General features: G+C 32.3%; 1 protein-coding gene across 50 annotated transcripts in view; it reads right to left on the reverse strand.

The window, feature by feature from the left end:
* Positions 1-23,594, reverse strand: part of itpr1b (inositol 1,4,5-trisphosphate receptor, type 1b) — a 246,205-nt gene that overhangs the window by 198,764 nt on the left and 23,847 nt on the right. For all 50 annotated transcript variants that reach the window (XR_015502790.1, XR_015502791.1, XR_015502786.1 and 47 more), the window contains exons 4-6: positions 6,245-6,360; positions 5,129-5,215; positions 2,805-2,963 (exon numbers count right to left, since the gene is read on the reverse strand). Coding sequence is in view for 44 of the 50 variants with exons in the window: in XM_087274003.1 (XP_087130129.1) it covers positions 2,805-2,963; positions 5,129-5,215; positions 6,245-6,360 (362 nt within the window). In the remaining 6 variants the exon portion in view is untranslated. The remainder of the gene's footprint in view (positions 1-2,804; positions 2,964-5,128; positions 5,216-6,244; positions 6,361-23,594) is intronic.

A 23,594-nucleotide genomic window follows, 5' to 3' on the forward strand; every position in this document is an offset into this window, starting at 1 on the left:
TTTTTTCTCTTTTTACATATTTCCCAAATGATGTTTAACAGATCAATAAATTTTCAAAGTATGTCTAATAATATTTTTCCTCTGGAGAAAGTCTTATTGGTTTTATTTCGGCTAGAATAAAAGCTGTTTTAATTTTTTTTAAAAACGTTTTAAGGTCAATATTATTAGCTCATTTAAGCTATATTTTTTTAAATAGTCTACTACAGATAAAAACATTGTTATACAATGACTTGCCTAATTACCCTAACCTGCCAAGTTAACCTAAATAACCTAATTAAGCCTTTAAATGTCACTTTTGGCTGTATAGAAGCCAAATATTATTGTATTATTTACTGTCATCATGGCAAAGATAAAAGAAATCAGTTATTAAAACTATTGTGTTTAAAAATGTGTCTTCTCTTTGTTAAACAGAAATTGGGGGAAAATAAACAGGGGGGCTAATAATTCTGACTTCAACTGAACAGTATATGTAAATTTCTGTTGGGTTTGAGATTTTGCCTTTTTTGTATGTTTTGGCATGTTTGATGTGTGTGCCAATTTTCATCTGTGTGTGTGAAATGGAGCTCGGGGGCCAGTATATGTTTTACGCAGCGGATGCCCTTCCAGCTACAACCCAGGGAAAACAACAAAAAGGCTTTATAGTTGTTCCAAATTACAGCTGTTAGTAGTAACTATGTAAGTGTTATGTTATTCATAGACTGTACAAAGCATGTTAAACTAGTCTTAAAAAAACATCCTCCCAAATCACAACCTGAAATAAATAAATAAAAAAAAACAAATCAAACAAACTAAATTTTTAGCAAAATTGTGAGAAACTGATTCATCTGAAATTTCAGAAAGAAAACTTACCATATTTCTGTAATTCTTTTTCGTTGTTAGTACTTTTACTTCTGAGGGATTTAAAATTTTTGTTCTTTTGTACCAGTCTGTCACTGGTAATTGGAGTAAAGCTTTCTAAAAAAAATCAGCTTTGCGATTACAAGAATAAAATTAATCAATTATTTTACAATATCACTGTTTTTACTGTAATTTTGATCTTTTGAATCATTTTAGTATATTTAAATGCCAGAAAATCAAGTTTGATGTTTCATGTACCATGGTATCTTTGCGTGACGGAGGATGAGTGTCAGCGACGGTTTCTCTCACACAGAGGCCATTTTTAAAGCATCATCATGGGAATTCAGTGCTGTGAGCTTTGACATCGTGTAACGTTCAGAGGAAACTTGTGTAAAAAACACTCTTTACCCCAGAGATCGGCAGCAGGTCACACCAAAACAACCTCTAATGGAACAAATGGAGACTGCTTGATGTCTGCTTCCGCTTGGATTGCAGCTTTTCCTGATGCATGTATGTTGTAACCACAGTTCAGGCCATTTAGAGCCGCAGCTCAGGGTCCTTTGGACATCACAATTCGATTTATTTCAGCTCTTATTGAGCCTCACAGTAAAAACTGCACCCCAGTCCACTTGAGAACAAGCAGAGGGCCGGGAGTTTATATAACCTGATCCAGTTTGGAGATTTTTGTGGTAATTTATATGCACAGAATTTGAACTCAAATTGAACAACAATTTCTCAAAACTTTTGAGGCAATTATTTAATTAGGTCATTTTATTCAGCTAAGAATACATTAAATTTTGTTTTCAACAGCAACAATTATTATTACTGATATTATTAATATTATTATCATTGTTGTTATTATTATTATTAATATTATTATTCTTTCATTCATTAATTCATTCATTTTCTCTTCGGCTTAGTCCCTTTATTAATCCGGGGTAGTCACATCGAAATGAACCGCCAACTTATCCAGCATATGTTTTACGCAGCGGATGCCCTTCCAGCCACAACCCAACACTGAGAAACACTCACACACCTACATACACTTCAGCCAAGTTAACGTATCCAATTCACCTATAGCGCATGTCTTTAGGCTTGTGGGGAAAACCAAATTATACAAGTGTAGTTTTATTTTATTTTTTAAAAACAATAAGAAATCTAACAGACCCAAAACTCTTGATAGGCCGTGTATTGAACTTTATTTGTACAGAAAATGCTCTAAATTCTGTATTTGTTAGTTTGAATAGCAAAAAAAGTTAAATAAAATCATAATTGAAAAAAGGAACAATATTAATTAAAATAAAAAAAATTTATCAATTTTTAGAAATACATCTGTTTGTGGTATATACTGTCTATATGCACTGTAAAAGGCGATTAGTTACTTTTAAAAAGTGAGTAAACATGTTGCCTTAAAAGTAGGAAGCCAGTAAAACCATAACTTTTATAATTAGTTTATTATTATTATTATTATTATTATTACTGTTATTATTAAGCTAGTTTATTGACATTCTCCATTTGTATGCATAATCAAAGGACGAAAGCTCCGCCCATTAGTGATGATCTCTCCCTCATTAGCATATGTAAGTCTTGTTTTTGAATCTGCCATCATGCTGACACGCAAGCATTTGTAGCTCCGCCCTCTTTGAAATGAGCACGATCTCATTTTAATTTAAAGCGACAATTACCAATTAGGATCAAAGCCTAAAAGGGGCAGTTTCAAATAGTTATAAAACTTTTATCTGTGTGATATTTTGAGCTGAGACTTCACATACACACTCTAGGGACATCAGAGACTTAATTTATGTCTTGTAAAAAGGGTCCCTCTTTAAGTTAAATATGTTTACTTTGAGATTTCTTACAGCTGCACACATTCTCCGATCAAGTTAGTATCACAACTTTTGCATGGAAAGTTGCCTAAGCACATTTTGTCTGTATGCCACATTTATAAGTGAGAGCCGTTTACTCACACTATCTCCAATGGAGCGCAGCTTGTAAAAGGGCTGGATGTAAAACCAGGATCCTTCATTTCCAGCCGAGTCCAATGTCACACGCATGGCGTTCTTCTCCAGCAGAGCCGGCAGGCGTTTATTCACCGTCAGGTACTTATTGCTTTTTAAATGCAGCAGCTGTCAGATGAAGAACAAACAACACTTTTCATAGCAATACAGCAAAAACATAAAACATATGCTGCATCCCAATTCACCTACTTATACTGTATTTTAAAAGCATGGAGGGGGGGTTACTACTACTTCTTCATTAACATTCCTTTCTGTTGCTTAGTTACAAGCCCTGTCAATCATCTCGACACATCATCAACATTTCTATCATGTTTAATTTCCTACCATATTGGAGATGCAGCAGCAGGGTAATCTGCAATTCACAGGATATTCATGCAGAGAAATCTCCTCAGGTGTTCGCAGAATTATGCACTCAGATGTTAATGGACAAATATGTCTTTATAAAAGTTCATGTTGTTGCAGATTAAATATAACCAGTCGCTTTAAGGCAAGTCAGTTCACTCGGTGGCCATCTTTAAAATGCCTCTCAGGCAGTATGCTCGGGCATTCTGTCTGAATGGGGAAACATCAAATTCTCACAATAGTTTGCCAAGCTTACAATTGAATTTCATATTAGAAATCACCAATAATATTAAATAACATTTGTCCTTTTAGTTTCATGTCTAAACGTTCGAATCACACAAGATGTGCAGAAACTCATGTCTGAACCAAGCCCCTCCCCTAGAGTATCGTCAGCCTATAGCAATCAATGATTGGCTCCTGTACTAGTAGGCGGGGCTTTATTCAGCATATTCTAATACGCACCCCCGCCTCGCTCTTCACTTACGTCAGCGACACCTCTCCCTGCCAGATCCGTTACCCCGATCTGTTCCAGGACCTCGCAATTAACAAATGAAGCACTGGCTGCAACTAATGATTATTTTGAAACAATTAGTTGGGCAATTTCCCAGTTGGATTCGATTAGTCAATTAATTTGATAAAAACTTTTTTTAAAGAGCAATGTTTTGCTTATAACTATGGATAGCTATAAATCCCGGTACTATTTATGTATAAAAGCAGGGCTTAATTTGTGCCGGAAGCACCTCTGAAATCTGATCCGACACCTAATTTAACCGATCCCCCTCCTTATCCGCCCTTCTCCTCCGTACACTGTTCACTTTCACTTTCTTACACGACTCCTCAATCCTATTCACTTTCATCCGCGACAACCCCCGCTCTTCACTCGCTTCGTTCGCCACAGACGTTTAGGTCTAACCAGAAGTGCAATAGCAACAAGTGCAGGGAATAGGGATAAGTTCTAAAGAGCAATTATAGAAAAACTATGGGTGAAATTTACAGATATTAGCTATGAACAGAGATTTACAATAGATGATTATATGTATATTTAGCGAAAATATGTAATATTAGCGGTTTGAGTTTGCATGGTTCTGCACATTGATTTTCAAATTTTTATCATTATCAATATTATTATTATTATTATTATTATTATTATTATTATCATTATTATTATTATTATTATTTGAGCACCCCATCAGCATACACTCAAACAAATTTAACACAGAGATTAGGACATAGATATTCTGAAAAGAAATGAGGGATATGGTGCCAATAGTGTTTTTATTATTTACTTTTATTTATTTATTTAATTTAATTTTACCGCATTTTACCCCAGATCATGTCTTAATAAACGTTCACATTGTTGCAGATGAAATAAAACATTGAACACAATAATGTTACACTATAACGTTAACACAACAGGTTTGTAATTCTAATCAAATTCACGTCCAGTAATTTTTAAGTAATATTAGCAATTCAAGTAAACATGGATCTGCACTTCAAATTTCTAACTGAAATAGTCGACCATGGGGGTAACTAATTACTAATACTAGTTAAACTATATATATATATATATATATATATATATATATATATATATATATATATATATATATATATATATATATATATATATATATATATATATATACTATATAACTAATACTAATTTTAACATACTTTTAATGTGGGACATACTAATTACATTTTCGAATCTTAATCATGACTAATACGCAAATTGGGATGCAGCAATACTATTATATGATGAGGGCACGTGACATCTGGCTTGAATTATGATGAATTATGTAGAACAATTATGAATGCGAGCTCAATGGCAGAGTTAGTAAAATAACAGTGAACAATGGATTTGTGTCCTGCCAGGCGCTCAGTGGCAAAGTGAGATCCTCTGATGCCCGTCTGCCAGCTGGCTGACCTACCTGAATAACATTTCCATACTGGATCACCGTTCCCAGCAGCTTACGGTTCTCCGATTCATTCTGCTTCTTCTCCAGATCTGCAGCATGCTGGAGAAAACGAAACAAAAAAGGAGGGAACGTGTATTAAAATCACTGAAAATTAAATCAATAATACTCAGTTGAATTGAAATCTTACTGGATTTTAAGTATTCAGAACTTGATAACATTCAATGTTTGTTTAAAATGATGGTTGGGTTAAAATGTTCTGACTGACTGACCGACTGAACGAATGAATGAATGTATAAATGAATGACTGTATAAATGAATGAATGAATGAATGAATGAATGAATGAATGAATGAATGAATGAATGAAATATTTAAAAAAATCTAGATAGTTACACCAAAAAAACTTCTGTTACTCATTAATCCAACACAAAGTATTAATCATTCTCGAAATACTAAGATGATTTGAGTATCTGCACATAACTATAATAATAAGAAGAAGAAGAAGAAGAAGAGAAAGAAGAAGAGGAAAAAGAAGAAGAAGAAGAAGAAGAGGAAGAGGAAGAGGAAGAAGAAAAGCACTAAATTGCAACTGACAACATAAATAATAAAAAAATAATAAAAAATAACAAAAAAAATAAAAAAGTAAAAAAAAAATCAAATGAAATCAAATAATAAAATAAAAACAAGTAAAATAAAAACAAATGAAAACAAACAAAATAAAAACAAATGAAAACAAATTTAAAAAAATACAAATAAAATAAAATAAAAACAAAAATTAAATTAAATTAAATTAGTTAAATTAAAGCGTCAGGTAATATTCAGGCTACTAAAACATTAATGTATATAACTATATTCAACATCAATAATAATCTCATTAAGCAAACAGCTAATGTTGCCAAATATTTAATTCATAAAGTAAAATTCTACAGAAATGAGTGAAAATACTGGATGTTAATTTACACACATTCACCTCACGACATCTCAGAACAGCTTAATTTGTAAAAATCCAAAACTCATGACACTTGAGTATGAATGAAACTTCAATGGCACTCGTGTAATTTGTAAAAGACATTAATTATTCATATTAATGATATTATGATAGCGATATGACAAAGCACAAGTGAACTCACGTGTAGTTTGTTGAGTAGTACAGTGTCTGTGGTGCTGTTTCCACCAGGCTTTGCTGCTTTCCAGAACTGTTTCTGGGCCGAGTATCTGTTCATGGGACACAACCTGAACTGACAGTCTGGAAGGAAAGAGAGAAATGTAAAAATGCATTTCATTTGTTTGAATTAAAAATATATTTCTTTAATTTATTCTTTTAAAGCTAGACAGGTAAAAAGCATTATAACAATTATTCTTTAGAATTATTCAAGATTTGTAAAAAATTAATTAATTAATAATAATACAATTTTCGGCGCCAATGGTTAGTGGTTAGTGCATTGACACACTCCAATGTTCACGAAAACCCAATGCCAATATTCACCTCTCTCTGGTCCCCACACTTTCCTGTCAATACTCTCTACCGTCCTATCAATTGAAAAGCTCCCCCCAAAAAAAAAAAAAAAAATCTAATTTAGTAATTAATTCTAAAATTAATAAAATGTTTAGGCTGATAGTAAATTAAAATAAAATAAATAATGCATAATTTACATATTTAAATAAACATCACTTATTTTATTTATTTATTTATTTATTTATTTATTTAAATTGTTAAAAAGGCTGGATTTCACACAATTCATTCTTGCTGTCACAACACAAATTGATTAAGTTACCTTAACTTTAAGTTAACGTAATAATTTTTACAAATTTAAGTAGCTTGAACATAAAACATACATAAACAAACATAAAATCCTTTTTGTAGTGTTTGTAAGGTCTGGAACAAAAATCCAACAACACAAAAGTCCGTCTGGAAGCACTGAATTACCTGCCATTTAAAACAACACAAAAACCATAACATATCCTTCAGTCCTGCTCCACAGTGTGCATTTAGACAGTTTTAGCACAGAAATAAGCAGGTTAATCTGAGAGACAATGTGACCCATTTAATTGTGCTCTTTATCATTATTGTATGAAATCATGAGGGCACATGTGACTGCAGGCACAACCAGAACAATTCATTTGCTTTCCAAAGAAGGACACAAGAGGATTGAAGTTTGCCTCACATTATTAAATCACTGGGTCACATTGATGGTTTCTGTCCAAACAAGTGAGTGAAGGGAGTCAGGTTGAAGAAAATACAGTTGAAGTAAAAATTATTAGCCCTCCTATAAAATATTTTTTCTTATTATTTGTTTTATTTTGGATAGAATAAAAGCAGTTTTACTTTTAACCATTTTAAGGTCAATTTTATTAGCCTCCTTAAGCATTTTTTTTTAGATTGTCTACAGGACAATCCACTGTTATACAATAACTTGCCTAATTACCCTAACCTGCCTCATTAACCTAATTAACCTAGTTAAGCCTTTAAATGTCACTTAAAGCTGAATACTAGTATTTTAAAAAAATGTCTTTTAAAATATTATGTGCTGTCATCATGGCAAAGATAAAATAAATCAGTTATTAGAAATAAGTTATAGAAAAAATTATGAAACAATTAAAATTGAACTAGAGATCTAATAATTCTTACTTCAACTGTACATTCAATCAAAGTTACAACTGGTGCTTAATCCAATTAGCAAAATCCAATTAATCTAATTAACAAAATCCAGTTAATCCAATTAACAAAAAATGTTACTTTACACACTGTTTTGTAAATGAATCATATGAATTTTTCCATATTAGTCAATAATATTACTGAAATAATTTTAAAATGAATAGATATGAATTTACATCAACACAAGTAAATAAACAGAATCAATGATAGGCTAAAAATCTGCGGAAATCTGCGGAATTATGCATGCGCAGATTCAGTGTAGGCCTGGACACAAGTCATGCAAGTCACTATATTATAACAACCAATTAGAGTAGAAAAGGTCATCTCATAATTGTGATAAAATCATGAGGGCACATGTGATTGCAGACACGATCATAACTATTCATTTGCCTTCCAAAGGAGGACACAAGAGGACGGAAGTTTGCCTCACACTATTAAATGACTAGGTCACATTGATGGTTTTTGTCCAAACAGGTGAGTGTAAGGAATCAGATCGCAGAAAATCAAACTGAAGTCAAAATTATTAGCCAAATATTATCTTTGTATACATTCATTATATTTTACTTGCTTTAGACATTGTAGATGTTGATCTTAATGTAATGTACATGATTAAACTAATCTGCTAATATTTAAAAGTTATGAAAGACAGGTCATTGTGCAAGTCATTATATTTCAACAGCAGATTGGAGTAGAGAGGTAATTTTATAATTGTACACATTAATGCCACTGCCTTGCATGCAACTTGCATGTTCCCATACTGTTTGGAGTGTTGATTATTATACCCAGCAATTTAATTTAATTGTCCGGACTCTGTTGTTAATTGTAGTCTTTAATATTTCAGCTGTGTGCAAGTAACAGGGTCCCTGTAGTTTTCAGCCTTAGCTCGGATAGATTTGTTTGTCCTAGACAAAAATGCAATTAAAATGTAATTAATTTAAATACAAAGCCACAGTTAAATGAACACTCCATAAAAATCATTTTTTTAAATCTCATAGAGGTAAACAGCTGAGTTTTACCATTTTTGAATCCATTCATTCAGTCTCTGGGTGTGGTAGGAGCACTTTCAGCTTAGCTTAGCATAGATCTTTGAATCGTATTAGACCATTAGCATCTCGCTCTAATGACAGAAGAGTTTCCATACTGTTCCTATATTTAAAGCTTGATTCTTCAGTAGCTACATCAAGTACTAAAAGCGACAACGTTGCTATTTTCTAGGCTGATATGGCTAGGATCTACATTTATCTATATTTATCAAAATAGCATGCAGAAATATTATTTTAAATAAATGAGGAAGTAATTTCTGTATATATACACACACACACATTCACATACACTAACATATGCAGATAGATAGATAGACAGACAGACAGACAGACAGACAGAAACTAGTAGTTTGATGGATGGATGGATGGATGGATGGATGGATGGACGTGGTGGTGGTTTATGGATGGAGGGATGGATGGATGGATGTTTCATACTGGTATCTTTTTTGTCTATAATTGTGGATGGATGGATGGATGGTGATGGTGGTTTATGGATGGAGAGATGGATGGATGGATGTTTCATACTGGTATCTTTTTTGTCTATAACTGTGGATGGATGGATGGATGGATGGATGGATGAATGGATGGGTGGATGGTTGGATGGATGTTTCATATAGGTATCTTTTTGGTCTATAATTGTGGATGGATGGATGGATGGATGAATGGATGGATGGATGGATGGTAGTGGTGGTTTATGGATGGAGGGATGGATGTTTCATACTGGTATCTTTTTGTCTATAACTGTGGATGGATGGATGGATGGATGGATGGGTGGATGGATGTTTCATATTGGTATCTTTTTGGTCTATAATTGTGGATGGATAGATGGATGGATGGATGGATGGATGGATGGATGGATGGATGGATGGATGGATGGATGCATGCATGATGGATGGATGGATGGATGGATGCATGCATGATGGATGGGTGGGTGGATGTTTCATAATGGTATCTGTTTTTTTGTCTATAATTGTGGATGAATGGCTGGATGGATGGATGGATGGATCCACAAAAAACAATAATATAAGTGCTAAGACCGGGTGGTCTACCATATTATGCGAGTGTGTGTGTATGTGTGTGTGCTGGTTTTGGTGTTTAAAGAGAACACAAATTACTACAATGACATGGGTAATGGGTAGGGTTAGGGTAGCATCACGCCTATGGCAAGTCCTCATTTACCACCAATACCAACACGTGTGTGAAAATGAGTATGTGTATGTGTGTGTATGTGTGTGTGTGTGTGTGTGTGTGTGTGTGTGTGTGTGTGTGTGTGTGTGTGTGTGTGTGTGTGTGTGTGTGTGTGTGTGTGTGTGTGTGTTTGTGGTTGTGTTTGTGGTTGTGTTTGTGTTTGTGTGTGTGTGTGTGTGTGTGATATAAACTCTGAGAATGAAACACTATGATGATGTTAACCATGTAAACTCTCCCAATGATGGCACTGAGAGCCTCTACCTGACACTGTGTACAAGTAAGGAAACAGTAAGAGGAAGGGAGTGAAAACACAAAGGACACCATTAAGTGTGACGGGTAAAAATAGCACTCCATCCGCAGAGCGCACTGAGAAATGCGGCCAATGCTAATGTTAGCGCTCTGGGATTAGCAGTCAGGGAATGAGGGCTGGAGAGTGGAAGGAAGAAGTGGAAACAGAAATGGGGACAGGGGATGGAGGTGAAGAGAGGAAAGTTAGGGAATGATGGTGGAGAAATGTAAGTTGATGGTGTTGATAGGCTACACAAAGGCAAACTGTGTTAGCATGCTTAACCACAGACAGACCGTAACAAACACTTCTCCCTGTCAAATAGGGGGTGTTAAAAGTGTAAAAATATAAATAAACAGAAGTTAACAGAAGTGTAAAAGATAAGTAACAACCAAAACAGTGCAGTTATACCAAAAGATGCCAAAATATGAGGCCGATATCCATTCACTGATCAACATTTATCACTATTTTACATAAATTACCCAATTTTTTCGATATTTTGGACAGAAATATTACACTGACTGTAACCAAATAATTTTTAAGATGGAATTAAATGGTTGAACAATAAAAATTTAAATAAAAACATGATATTTCAAGTCAAACTATAAAGGATTTTGCTACACTGACCGTAATTTAACCATGGTATAGATTGTTTTCAATCATGTGGTTATGATGACGCCCGAAATTCAGATAGAGGGCAGAAAGTAAAAAAACTGAAAAGGAGACATAGAGGGAAGTCCGTATTTTTGCGATTTATACCATATTTCAAGACATGATATAAAATGTAAAATAACCACATACTGTACGTTGAGCGTGATTCTTAAATCATGACGAGAGCCGAGGTTTCTATTGAACTAATATATATTTGTCAGTCATCAAGTCGTTTTTTGGCAATGAGCTTAACCTTCAGCAAACATTTACTGCTGCTGCACATCTCGATGTTCACATAACAATTGTTTATTTCACCAAAATGCCAGTAAAGACTTGGATATTGCAAGACAAGTCTGAGATTTCATTGCAGCGATATTCTCCTGGATTTTGTATATGGTGGTGTTTGTATCTGATTTTTAGATAGCACATTAGCATGTTTATACACATAGGCAGGCCTGTATAATCGTTATTGGGGCTGTCAAACTAATTATTCAAAAAACACATGCATCCATCCATCCATCCATCAACAATTATAGACAGAACAATAGATAGATAGCATTATCATCCATCCATCCATTCATCCATCCACAACTATAGACAGAACAATAAATAGATAGCATTATCATCCATCCATCCATTCATCCATCCATCCCAATCACATTGTGCACATGGATATATTGAATAAATGTTTATTACATGCCGCCTTTTCTTCCGTTTTTCAGCCAGTTTCTTGAACTTTCTCCCATTTATGAGCAAAAACCTATGAAAGTGTATAAAATTGGATGATTTGAACAACTACAAACAACATAAAACAGAAATATTTTGATGTTCTGATAGCGATTCCTATGTAGAAGAATCACTTCCTGCCCTCTCTCTGAATTCCATGCGTTCTCAGTGACACCATGTGAAAACAACCTACAGTTGAAGTCAGAATTATAAGCCCCCTGAATTATTAGCCCCCTTGTTTTTTTCCCCAATTTCTGTCTAACAGATGGAAGATTTGTTCAACACATTTCTAAACATACTAGTTTTAATAACTCATTTCTAAAAACTGATTTATTTTATCTTTGCCATGATGACAGTACATAATATTTTACTACATATTTTTCAAGACACTTCTATACAGCTTAAAGGGACTTTTAAAAGCTTAACTAGGTTAATTAGGTTAACTAGGCAGGTTAGGGTAATTAGGCAAGTTATTGAATAATGATGGTTTGTTCTGTAGACTATCGAAAAAAAAAATACAGCTTAAAGGGGCTAATAATTTTTGTCCTTGAAATGGTCATTAAAAAATTCAAAACTGCTTTTATTCTAGCCGAAGTAAAACAAATAATGCTTTCTTCAGAAGATAAAATATTATCAGACATGCTGTGAAAATTAAACATTATTAGGGAAATATTTAAAAAAAAAAAAAAAATCAAAGGGGGGGCTAATAATTCTGACTTAAACTGTATTAGCAGTAAATAATAAAGACGCTGTGGTTGTACGGTAATCAAGTGCCAAAAACAACACATTTACTACAATTTTATTATTATAAAACCATCATTAATTTTTCTAAAATTTAGACAATGAAATACTCCAATGCATGGTAGCAACATGCTAACCTATGCTAGAAATCTGCAAAATAAAAACCCAGGTTAAAAGTGAGCGCAGTGTGTATTGCACAAGTGCTCATCTCCATGACCTGATCCAGGATCAGAAGGGAACGGTGAACATTTGAATGACACTCTAAAGCTCTCTGGAAACCAGGCCTTTTAAACAGCTTAAGCAGGCTATTAATACCACAAGGGATCTAAAGATTTAGCACTCACACGCTCTCAGACTGAACAAAACCCTGCTCTGATACCTGAAGACAGCAGACAAGAGAGAGAGAGAGATAGACAGAGAGAGCGAGAGAGAGAGAGAGAGAGAGAGAGAGAGAGAGAGAGAGAGAGAGAGAGAGAGAACTCTTTACTCGTGGACTTACTGTTGATATTATTGTCATTACTTTTATCCGGTTTCACAAATTACCATTAATCTATTTTTATTTTTAATAATATTTTTAGTTTTACTGATATATTGTTATTTTTATTAATCTATTTTTATTTTTTACATTTCTTTTCTTTATTTCTATATTATATTTTATGTTCATATTTGTTTGCACTACTGCCCTTTTTGAGAGAGAGACAAAAGAGAGAAATAGAGATATTGTATATTTCTTCAGGAAAAACTCAAATATTTCCCCATTCCAGCTACAGTGTGCTTTTAACAGCACAATTGTGATCAACTGCTTTACACTATTGTCAATATACATGCAACAGCTAAGTGTTTTTAGCATTAAACACATATAAAATCTATAAATGTAATTATATAACCTAATGGTCCATTTACGGTGCGGTTCGGGTCAGTACGCTTTTATGGCTATTTCCACCATCAAAAGGTACCTAAAAGCGAACCGTACTGTACCACTATTTGGGTACCCTTTGCAAAGGGTACCTTGCACAGCAAAGGGTACCAAAAGGCAGAGCTACAGTAGTGTGCAACAATAATGGGTTTAAACACACAGCAGAGACATTACATCGTAATAATGTGTACATATAATAACGAGCCATGATTAACTAGAGCTCAAGCAAACCTTGTCGTCATCTTAATGAACAGCCACAAAGCCAAGAAGAAGAGTAGAATCTGCCCTGTGCCCCGCAGTTTTTACAAGGCCATCTAGAGCACAAGCGGTTTCGCTTTCTCGCATGCACTTGCCACGCGTCTATATTTGAAATATCAAACTTCCTGAGCTGATGATAATAACGTGCGCATGATTACTAAAGTGCTTTGGACATCTGATCCTGTCAGAAACTAATAAATGCGAGAAAAAACATGGGAGCGAATGATTCTTTCAGCAACCTAAAAGATGAATAAACTGCCTAACTACTTAACTATTATCATGACCTTTTGGACTATTGTGAACTCGGAATGGCGGAATTACTCTCTAACAGAGGCTACATGTGCTGGTGAAGATTACAGATACAGATGAGAGGTTTACACTGACTGGGCTATATATTGCATGTTGTTTTTTAACCCAAATAGGGACTAAATGTACGTTGTGTGTAGTTTTTCTGTAATTGGTAATATATCGGAGATTGTAAGGGTCTGTATGTGTTCATATACAGTTGAAGTCAGAATTATAAGCCCCCCATTGAATTTATTATTTTTTTATATTTCCCAAATGATGTTTAACAGAGCAAGGAAATTTTCACAGTATGTCTGAAAACATTTTGTCTTCTGAAGAAAGTCTTTTTAGTTTTATTTTGACTAAAATAAATGCATTTTTATATATTATAAAACCATATATATAAAACCATTTTAGGGTCAAAATGATTAGCCCCTTTAAGTTATATATTTCGATAGTCAACATAACAAACCATCGTTATACAGTAACTTGCCTAATTACCCTAAACTGCCTAGTTAACCTAATTAACCTAGTTAAGCATTCAAATGTCACTTTAAGCTGTATAGAAGTGTCTTGAAAATATTATTTACTGTCATCATGGCAGAGAAAAAATAAATCAGTTATTATAAATGAGTTATTAAAACTATTATGTTTAGAAATGGGGAAATTGGGGAAAAATAAACAGGGGGGCTAATAATTCTGACTTCAAGTGTATGTTGCATTTATTTATTTAATTAATGTAATCGCAGACGTTACACTAGGCTATATCACACTGTCATTGATCTGCAGTTATAATCAAATTATGTTCATAGAAAAGTTAGTAATGAACATTTATACACAAGTATTTATATGTATATAAAGCATCTGTTTTGTGAGAAGTGCTTCTCATGATATGTGAACGGCCATTACAACTTTACTGTAGACATCTCCTTCAGCTAGAATGACGTTGACTGAAACTTTCTGCCGTACACCATGCCCACTAAAAGAGTACCATTGGTACCCTTTTAACAGTGGAAATGTAAGCCTGATAAAGGTGACTCGTACCGTACCGTACCACTCCATAATCTCTCTTTCCATCAATTTATAAAATATATATATACTGGATATGTGTGTATGTATGCATGCATGCATGTATGTATGTATGTATGTATGTATGTATGTATGTATGTATGTATGTATGTATGTATGTATGTATGTATGTATGTATGTATGTATGTATGTATGTATGCATGCATGCATGCATGCATGCATGCATGTATGTATGTATGTATGTATGTATGTATGTATGTATGTATGCATGTATGTATGCATGCATGCATGTATGTATGTATGTATGTATGTATGTATGTATGTATGTATGTATGTATGTATGTATGTATATATGTATGTATGTATATACAGTACATGTTTATGTATAAAAATTTATATTGATACATATATTATTTGATTTGTATTATTATTTATAGTATATATGATAAGCCTAGTAAATAAAATTATTTCATGAATTATAGAAAATATTTGAAAATAAAATAAAATAAATCTAAATGTCCAATAAAACTATTTATTATAGCTGGCAGCAAGAAGGTCACTGGTTCGAGCCTCGGCTGGGTCAGTTGGCATTTCTGTTTGGAGTTTGCATGTTCTCTGAGTGTTTACGTGGGTTTCCTCCAGGTGCTCCGGTTTCCCCCACAAGTACAAAGACATGCGCTTTAAGGGGAATTGGGTGAGCTAAATTTTACGTATTGTATGAGTGTGAATAAGAGTGTATGGGTGTTTCCCTGTGATGGGTTGCAGCTGGAAGGGCATGCGCTGCGTAAAACACATACTGGATAAGTTGGTGGTTCACTCTGCTATGGCGACCCCTGATTAATAAAGGGACTGAGCCAAAAAGAAAATGGATGAATGCATTATTAATTTAGAGCAATATATAGCATCACAGATAATTAACATGAATCAAACCAGCAAACACAAAACAACCCCTAAAGCTGATGCCAGGCTACTGTTCTGGTGTTGTTGTGACATTTAAACTGAGGTCAGTGGTGTTTCGGTGGGCAGAGCTCATCCTGAGTGAGAAAGCTGTGGTTTTTATGCACCTAAAGCATCTGCTATGTTGGTTTACCTACAGCTGAGCCTCAATCAGCTACAGCTTCAGCCTCTTCACAAACCATCCAACACAACCTCATTCATTCTCTCATACTCCTTTTCTTCCCATGTGTTTTTCTTTTGGACCGAATGTTCCCTTTAAAGGGATAGTTAACCCAAAAATAAAAACTCTGTCATCATTTACTCATCCCCTACTTGTTGTAAAGCTTTGTGAGTTTCACACAAAAATATCTGGAAACCTGTAACCATTGACTTCCATAGTAGGAAAAACAAATACTATGGAAGTCAACGGTTACAGGTTTTCAGCTTTCTTCAAAATATCTTCAAAAGAAGAAATGCATAAAAGTTTTATAAGCATCTGAGAAAGAGTTCATAGTGAGTACATTACTTTAAGCATGCACTGTAAAAACTAAAATCTGCTAAATTAATATTAAAAAGCTGTGGTAGCCAGAATTTAATAGTCAAAAAATACATAAGGAAAGTAAAAGAAATTTCACAATATTATGGTAAAGTATTTTTATATATATTTTTTGTCATACACCAATGTTTTGAAGTAGTAGTAATATGGTTATAGTATTAGTAGAAGGGCTGCACGATTAATCGAAAAAAAATTGCCATCTCGAGTCGACCCTACACACGATCTTAATCCAGCATCTCTACAGTTCAGCCAGTTACAGTTGAAGTCAGAATTATTAGCCCAGCGTTCAGTCTGAATTTACTGGAGTTAGGATCAGGTGAGCTTTTCATTGGCTCTGACCACATCTCTATCATCACAACACAACATGGTCATTGTTCTAGACTCTGTCTCCATTTCAATACTGTAAATATAGACTTTCGGATAGAAAGACACTCCAGCCTGGCGTATAAACATGAGACAAAATGCCTTAAATCATACCCAAGGACATGCCTTCAGGTAAAGATATACAATGTACAAGACTATTTGAAAAGCTTTTATTAAATTGTACATTTTCCGAACACAGATTAAACAAACTCACAAAAAATATATATTTATAATATTTAGGAAATTGACTTTTTGAAAAGTTTATGCACGCTACACAAGAAGTGTTAATGTAAAAAAAAACATATTTATTTTAACATATTTATATAAGCTACTATAATTTTACATTATATTGGAAATGTCTTTAAAATTAAAACAGACACACACTTACGTATTGCTTTTTATTGAACTTTTGATATTAATTCTTAACATTCATATATATTTATAATAAAACATATAGGGCTGGGCGGTTTGATCAAAATTTGAATTCATGGCAAAAAAAAAAGCTTATTTTACGGTCACTATACCTTTGATGATTAAATTATAAAGTTGGTTATTCCAGAAATAAATAAGCTTGAATATTTAAAAGAAAAAGACTTGATCTTATTTGATTATTTTGTATTTTATTTTTAACCTTATAACTATTGTCAATATAGAGCATGACTTCAGATGAACAGCAAACTCCACTGTTTTATGTGGACAGACCTTATTATTATAAACATTTCTCAAATAACATCTTTTCACAGATACAAAAAATGTCCCAAGTAAAAGCAGGAAAATAAAACTTAAATATGAAAATATAAATATGTAACAACACTCTAGGGAAATATCAAACTCTTTTTTTTTTCATTCAAAATTACACAATAAAAAAAATTTACAATTCTAATATAAATATTAAAACGAAGCTATTACTTCTTTCTGGCAACACTGCCAGTCTCCATGGAGTGTCTTTCTCAGCCAGATGCATATTGCACGTGAGTTGGTCATGCCCACTGATTCACATTTGGCATTTTTCCTATGTTACGCGTTCAGCTGTAATGATATATACCATTGTACCTTCCAGCCCTAATAATACATATTACATGATATCATAATGATTACAGAATATTTATAATTGCTTCCAAATTAGATACAAATGGATTTTTAAAGGGGACAAAATAAAATAATAAAACCAACAAACAAACCAACCAGCCAACCAACAAACAACCTAACAAGCAAACAAACAAAGCAAGCAAATAAGCCAACAAACAAACAAACAAGCCAACAAACAAACAAACCAACAAGCAAACTAACTAACAAAACAAAGCAAACAAACAAACAAACAAACAAACGGGCCAACAAACAAGCAAACCAACAAGCAAACTAACTAACAAAACAAACAAACAGGCCAACAAACAAACCAAGAAACAAGGCAACAAACAAACCAATAATCCAACTAACTAACTAACTAACTAACCAACCAACCAACAAACCAATAAACAAATGACTTAACAAACAAGCCAACGAAAAAACAAACCAACAAACCAAAAACTAGCAAACAGACAAGCCAAGAAATGAAGCCAACAAACAAATCATCAAACAAACAAGCCAACAAGCAAGTGAACAAACAAACAAGCCAACAAAAAAACTGACAAAACAACAAAACAAAGGAACCAACAAACAGGCCAAAAAACAAACAAACCAACAAACAAATGGATTAACAAACAAACCAATAAACAAGGTAACAAACAAACCAACAATATAACAAACAAACTAACTAACTAACCAACCAATAAACAAATGATCCAACAAGTCAACAGACAAACAAACCAACAGACAAATGGATTAACAAACAAACAATCCAATAAACAAGGCCACAAATAAACCGACAGTCTAACAAACCAACTAACTTACCAACCAACCAACAAATTGTTGACCCAACAAGCCAACAAACAAACAAACCAACTAATAAACAAACCATAAACAAGCAAAGAAACAAGCCAACAAATAAAGCCAACAAACAAACAAAATAAAAACAAACAAAACAATAAAACAAACAAACAAACTAACTAACTAACTAACTAACTAACTAACTAACTAAATAACTAACCAACCAACAAACATAAACAAACAAATAAATAAAATCCTTCAAATAATCAGGGACCGAGCTGAAGGATATTAAGTGAGCGAGTAGGTGAATATAAACTGAACCACAGACTACTACAGTAGTTCCACTTTCAGTTCACTTTAGTTCAGTTCTGTTCAAACGCTACACCACAAGCTTCTAACTTCATCACCCCCAGCAGGTCACATTTTAATATGCATATCTGACTGATCCCAGAGCAGCTTGTGTCAAAGGCAGTAATGAGAAGAGTCGTTTCCCTAATATTTGCATGCGACAGTGTAATAGCAATAATGTGACAGTAGAGAAGAGACAGTGATGATCAGAGCAAACATGACACACTCATCAAAGCTCATCAAGCATTTGCTTAAATACATGCAGTTAAGTCTCATTTCCATCAATGACACTGCAGCAGGCTGCCAATACTGCTATATTATTACATACAGTAAATGTGCTCAGTTCATGGCAGAAAAAATGCAGAAAATAAATATATACCATATAAATATGTTAACTTACAAATACTAAAATATATAAAAAACAAAACATCAACCTTAAACTTAATTGAAAATAAACTTTCACCCATTTAGGAAGTAAATAAAAAATAAAATAAAATAATGAAAAAAAAATGCTGGATATGTTGGCAGTTTTCGACTGTGGCAACTCAAGATTAATTAAGGGACTAAGCTGAAAAAAAATGAATAAATGAATGAAAATTTTTTTTTTACATTAAATTAAATTAAAATATTAGAAAAAAATGTGATTAAAAAATGTAATTAAATAAAAAAAATTATTAAAATAAACAAATAAAAAAATAAAAATAAAAACTAAATTTGATTTAATTTAAAAATTAAAAACATAATAAAATAAAATATATAATAAAATAATGAAATTAAAATAAAATGTAATTAAATAATAATTAAATTTAGAAATAATTATAGTATATTAAATTATATTACAATTTATAAAGCTAAATTGTTATGTTAAATTAAGAAATATGCTCTACTAAACTGTTAAACTAAATCATATATTAAATTAAATGAATATATTATTATTATTATTATTATTATTTTAAGTTAATTTAATTTATTTATTTATATAATATACAAATTTCTTCCAAATATTTTAAATATAGTAAAATAACTACAGACAACTTAAAAATAATAGTTATGATACAAACTATTTAAAAAATTAAAGATATTTAAAATCGAACTATATTAAAACTATAATTAAAATAACTACAAACAAACATGAAAATATAATATATATATATATATATATATATATATATATATATATATATATATATATATATATATATATATATATATATATATATATATATATATATATATATATATATATGTATATATATATATATATATATGTATATATATATATATTTCAGGTGTAGTACATTAAGTGGCTCAATAAATAATGCCAGGATAATCATGTTTGTGTGAACTTTCCCTTTAATAAATTCTGCTCTTCATGTGCTAAACTCTAGGCCAGAAAAGTTCTTCAGTCTTCAATCTGGCAGCTTATGAAATGATCTAAGTACAAGCATATGTGAAGATTTGGAGACTAGACTTGGGCACACTTCAGAAACTTTGGAAAAGCTTGTAGTAGCAGAGGAGAAATGACAAAAGGCTGAAACAGAAGCTGGGTGGAGCACAGAAGAGGTTTTGTTGAGGAAGCCTGACTGTGTAAAGAAATACTCAATAACCCAGAAATCCTATATTAAGAAGAGAATTGAATTCTGCATAGCCACATTAAGCATTTCATGATAACATTTACACTCACTGGACACTTTTTAGGTATTCATTCTTGATGGCAATGCTGGAAGCAAACATCACATGTACCAACTTGAAATGTGTGCATGCAGTAATTTTAAATATGTCTATTAAATCAGTGATTTTTGCTATATCTAGATTTTATTGTTTGGTTGGTTGTTGTTTTTTCAATTGTACTAGTTTAACAGATGTTTTCGGTGCTTATAATAATTGACTAATCAATCAGGAAACTAATTTGTCTGAAAACTATTCAAATGAGTAATATTTGTTTAAAATTAAACAATAACACTAAAATATAATAACATAATAAAATAAAAAATGTAAAACTAAATAAAAATGTAAAACTAAATAAATGAATGAATGAATGAATGAATGAATGAATGAATTAATTAATTAATTAATTAATTAATTAATTAATGATTAAATAAACATTTATTAAAATAAATTAATTCAAAATAAAATAAAGACAAAATAATGTTCATGAAAACAAAATGTATAAAAAATACATTCATTCAATTTAACTAAATTCAAATTTAATTAAATTAAATTAACTTAATTATTAATTTAATAAAAATAAAATAAATAATAACTAAAAACAAAAATAATAAACATAAAAAATTAAAATTAAAATTAATTTAATTTAATTTAAGTTAATCATCAACCATTCACCTGACTAACTATACAGATATCTGACTCTGCTTTATCTGTCTATGTAAAAATGCAACATCTGTCCCTCCCATCTGTCACACTGAAGCCAAAATATCCATCTGGATCTGATCAAACCAGCACAAACAAAATATACATACAGGAACACAGAGAGATGCAGAAATACAAACAAACTCCTGAACAAACGCCAGAACAGAACCATAAAAAAACACAAAACAAGCTGACAAAGACTCATCCAACTGCCACATTCACTCATCCTCATGTGGATTATAATGTTGTGTGTTTCTGTTATTATTATTAACTGTTGTTTTGATATAAGTTTGATTGATTGATTGATTGATTGATTGATTGATTGATTGATTGATTGATTGATTGATTGATTGATTGATTGATTGATTGATTGATTGATTGATTGATTGATTGATTACTGTTCTACTATTTTTAAATAGTTTACTTTAGCTTCAACTTGAAAATTTGTAAAAGAATGGGTCATATGGGTTTTTAAAATGTCCTAATATTGTGTTGGAGTCCCCTGCTACAACAGGTTAAAAGGTCAGAAAACAGTGTAATTTTCACAGAATATGCATTTAATATTCATTTGAATCAATTCAGGGCTCAGTGTCTGCATGCAAACCCCACCCTTCCATTAGACCACCGCTGCTTTGATTGATTAGAGCAAAAGGCTGTTTTAATTGGTCTTTCTGTATTGATTCTTCGATAAATAATGATTATCCATATCAATATCGATAAGCTTTATATAGTTTCCAGTACCTTGTTGAATCTTTGCCATGAAGGATTAAGGCGGCAGTTCTGAAAGCAAAAGCGGGTACACACCTGGTAATTTTAGGGTGTACCTAATAAAAAGGCCGGTATATTTGTTTATATATATATATATATATATATATATATATATATATATATATATATATATATATATATATATATGTGTGTGTGTGTGTGTGTGTGTGTGTGTGTGTGTGTGTGTGTGTGTGTGTGTGTGTGTGTGTGTGTGTGTGTGTCTGTGTACCCACAAGAAACACACAAAACACACAAGAAAATGTTAAACAAAGAAAAATAAAATAATAAAATAAATTAATATTAATATGAATAAATAATTATAATAATCATAATGATGAATAAATAATATATTTATTATTATTATTAATACTATTTATTATATTTATTTATATATTATATTATGTTTTTTATGTTGTTGTATATTATATATTATGTTTGTCATTTTTATTAGCTTTTTTTAATATCTCTCTCTAGTATAACAACCCTGTTCCAGTACTGTAATAACCTGCTGAGTTTTATTTTGGAGTAAGAGCAGCCAGAACATCACACAAAAAAACACTCACGCATATTTGGAATGGCCTGAGGATGAATAAATGATCCCAGAATTTCCATTTTTGGATGAACCAGCCTTTTAAAAATGTACACAGCAGCAAAAACTTGCTTTTAGCTCAATTTCAAAGGTCAAAGAAAGAACGGAAAATGTTAAGCTAAATTACGACTGTTTTAGTACAACAAGTCTTGACTAATATTCAAAGAGTGCAGCTCAGGAGGAGAAAAAAGCTGAATATTTTAGCACTCGCTCCAATTCCTCAAGCCAAATATGCAGAAAGCCTCAGCAGATCCATGATGAAGCAAGACAGAAAGAGTCACAGACCACAGCCAAATGCTTGTTTTGCTGCAATTATGAAGGGAAAAATAATGTAGGCCCACAAATATGTAAGGATTGTAAAGAAAAAGGTTCCTCCCCCTATGATTTCAAGGGCCTCAGTTGGACATAAAAGGCAAATCGACTGTTAAAATATCACTGAAAGAAACCCTGATATTAAGCAGGCAGAAATAAATGGTAGTGTCACAAGAAAAGGCTTCAACAGTTGACATGTGAAAACCCCCCGCAGCCTTAAACAGCTGGCAGTGACAGGTAACTTCACCGCTTGACACAGGTTTCTAATCCAATTTGCAAGCTTGTGTTTTAGCTAATAGCATTTCAGTGACAATGACTGGCTGTCCTTAGACCAGCTTTCCTTTACATGAATATTATACTAGGGCCCTATGAATATCATGTATCATATATGTTTTATTTAATGCCACGTCAGCAACAACAGCTATTTAAAAAAGCTATTTAAAACAACGAAATCCATGAATAAATAACACAAGATAAATTAGAAAATACTATAGATAATACTAAATATTTTTCTAAATAAAAGTTAAATAAAACTTTAGTTAAAGTAAAAATTCACACCATTTACTACTGGCCTATTACATGATATTATTAAG

The sequence above is a fragment of the Danio rerio genome, chromosome 11 (genome assembly GCF_052040795.2).
Source record: "Danio rerio strain M-AB ecotype USA chromosome 11, GRCz13ab, whole genome shotgun sequence".
Classification (NCBI taxonomy): Eukaryota; Metazoa; Chordata; class Actinopteri; order Cypriniformes; family Danionidae; genus Danio; species Danio rerio.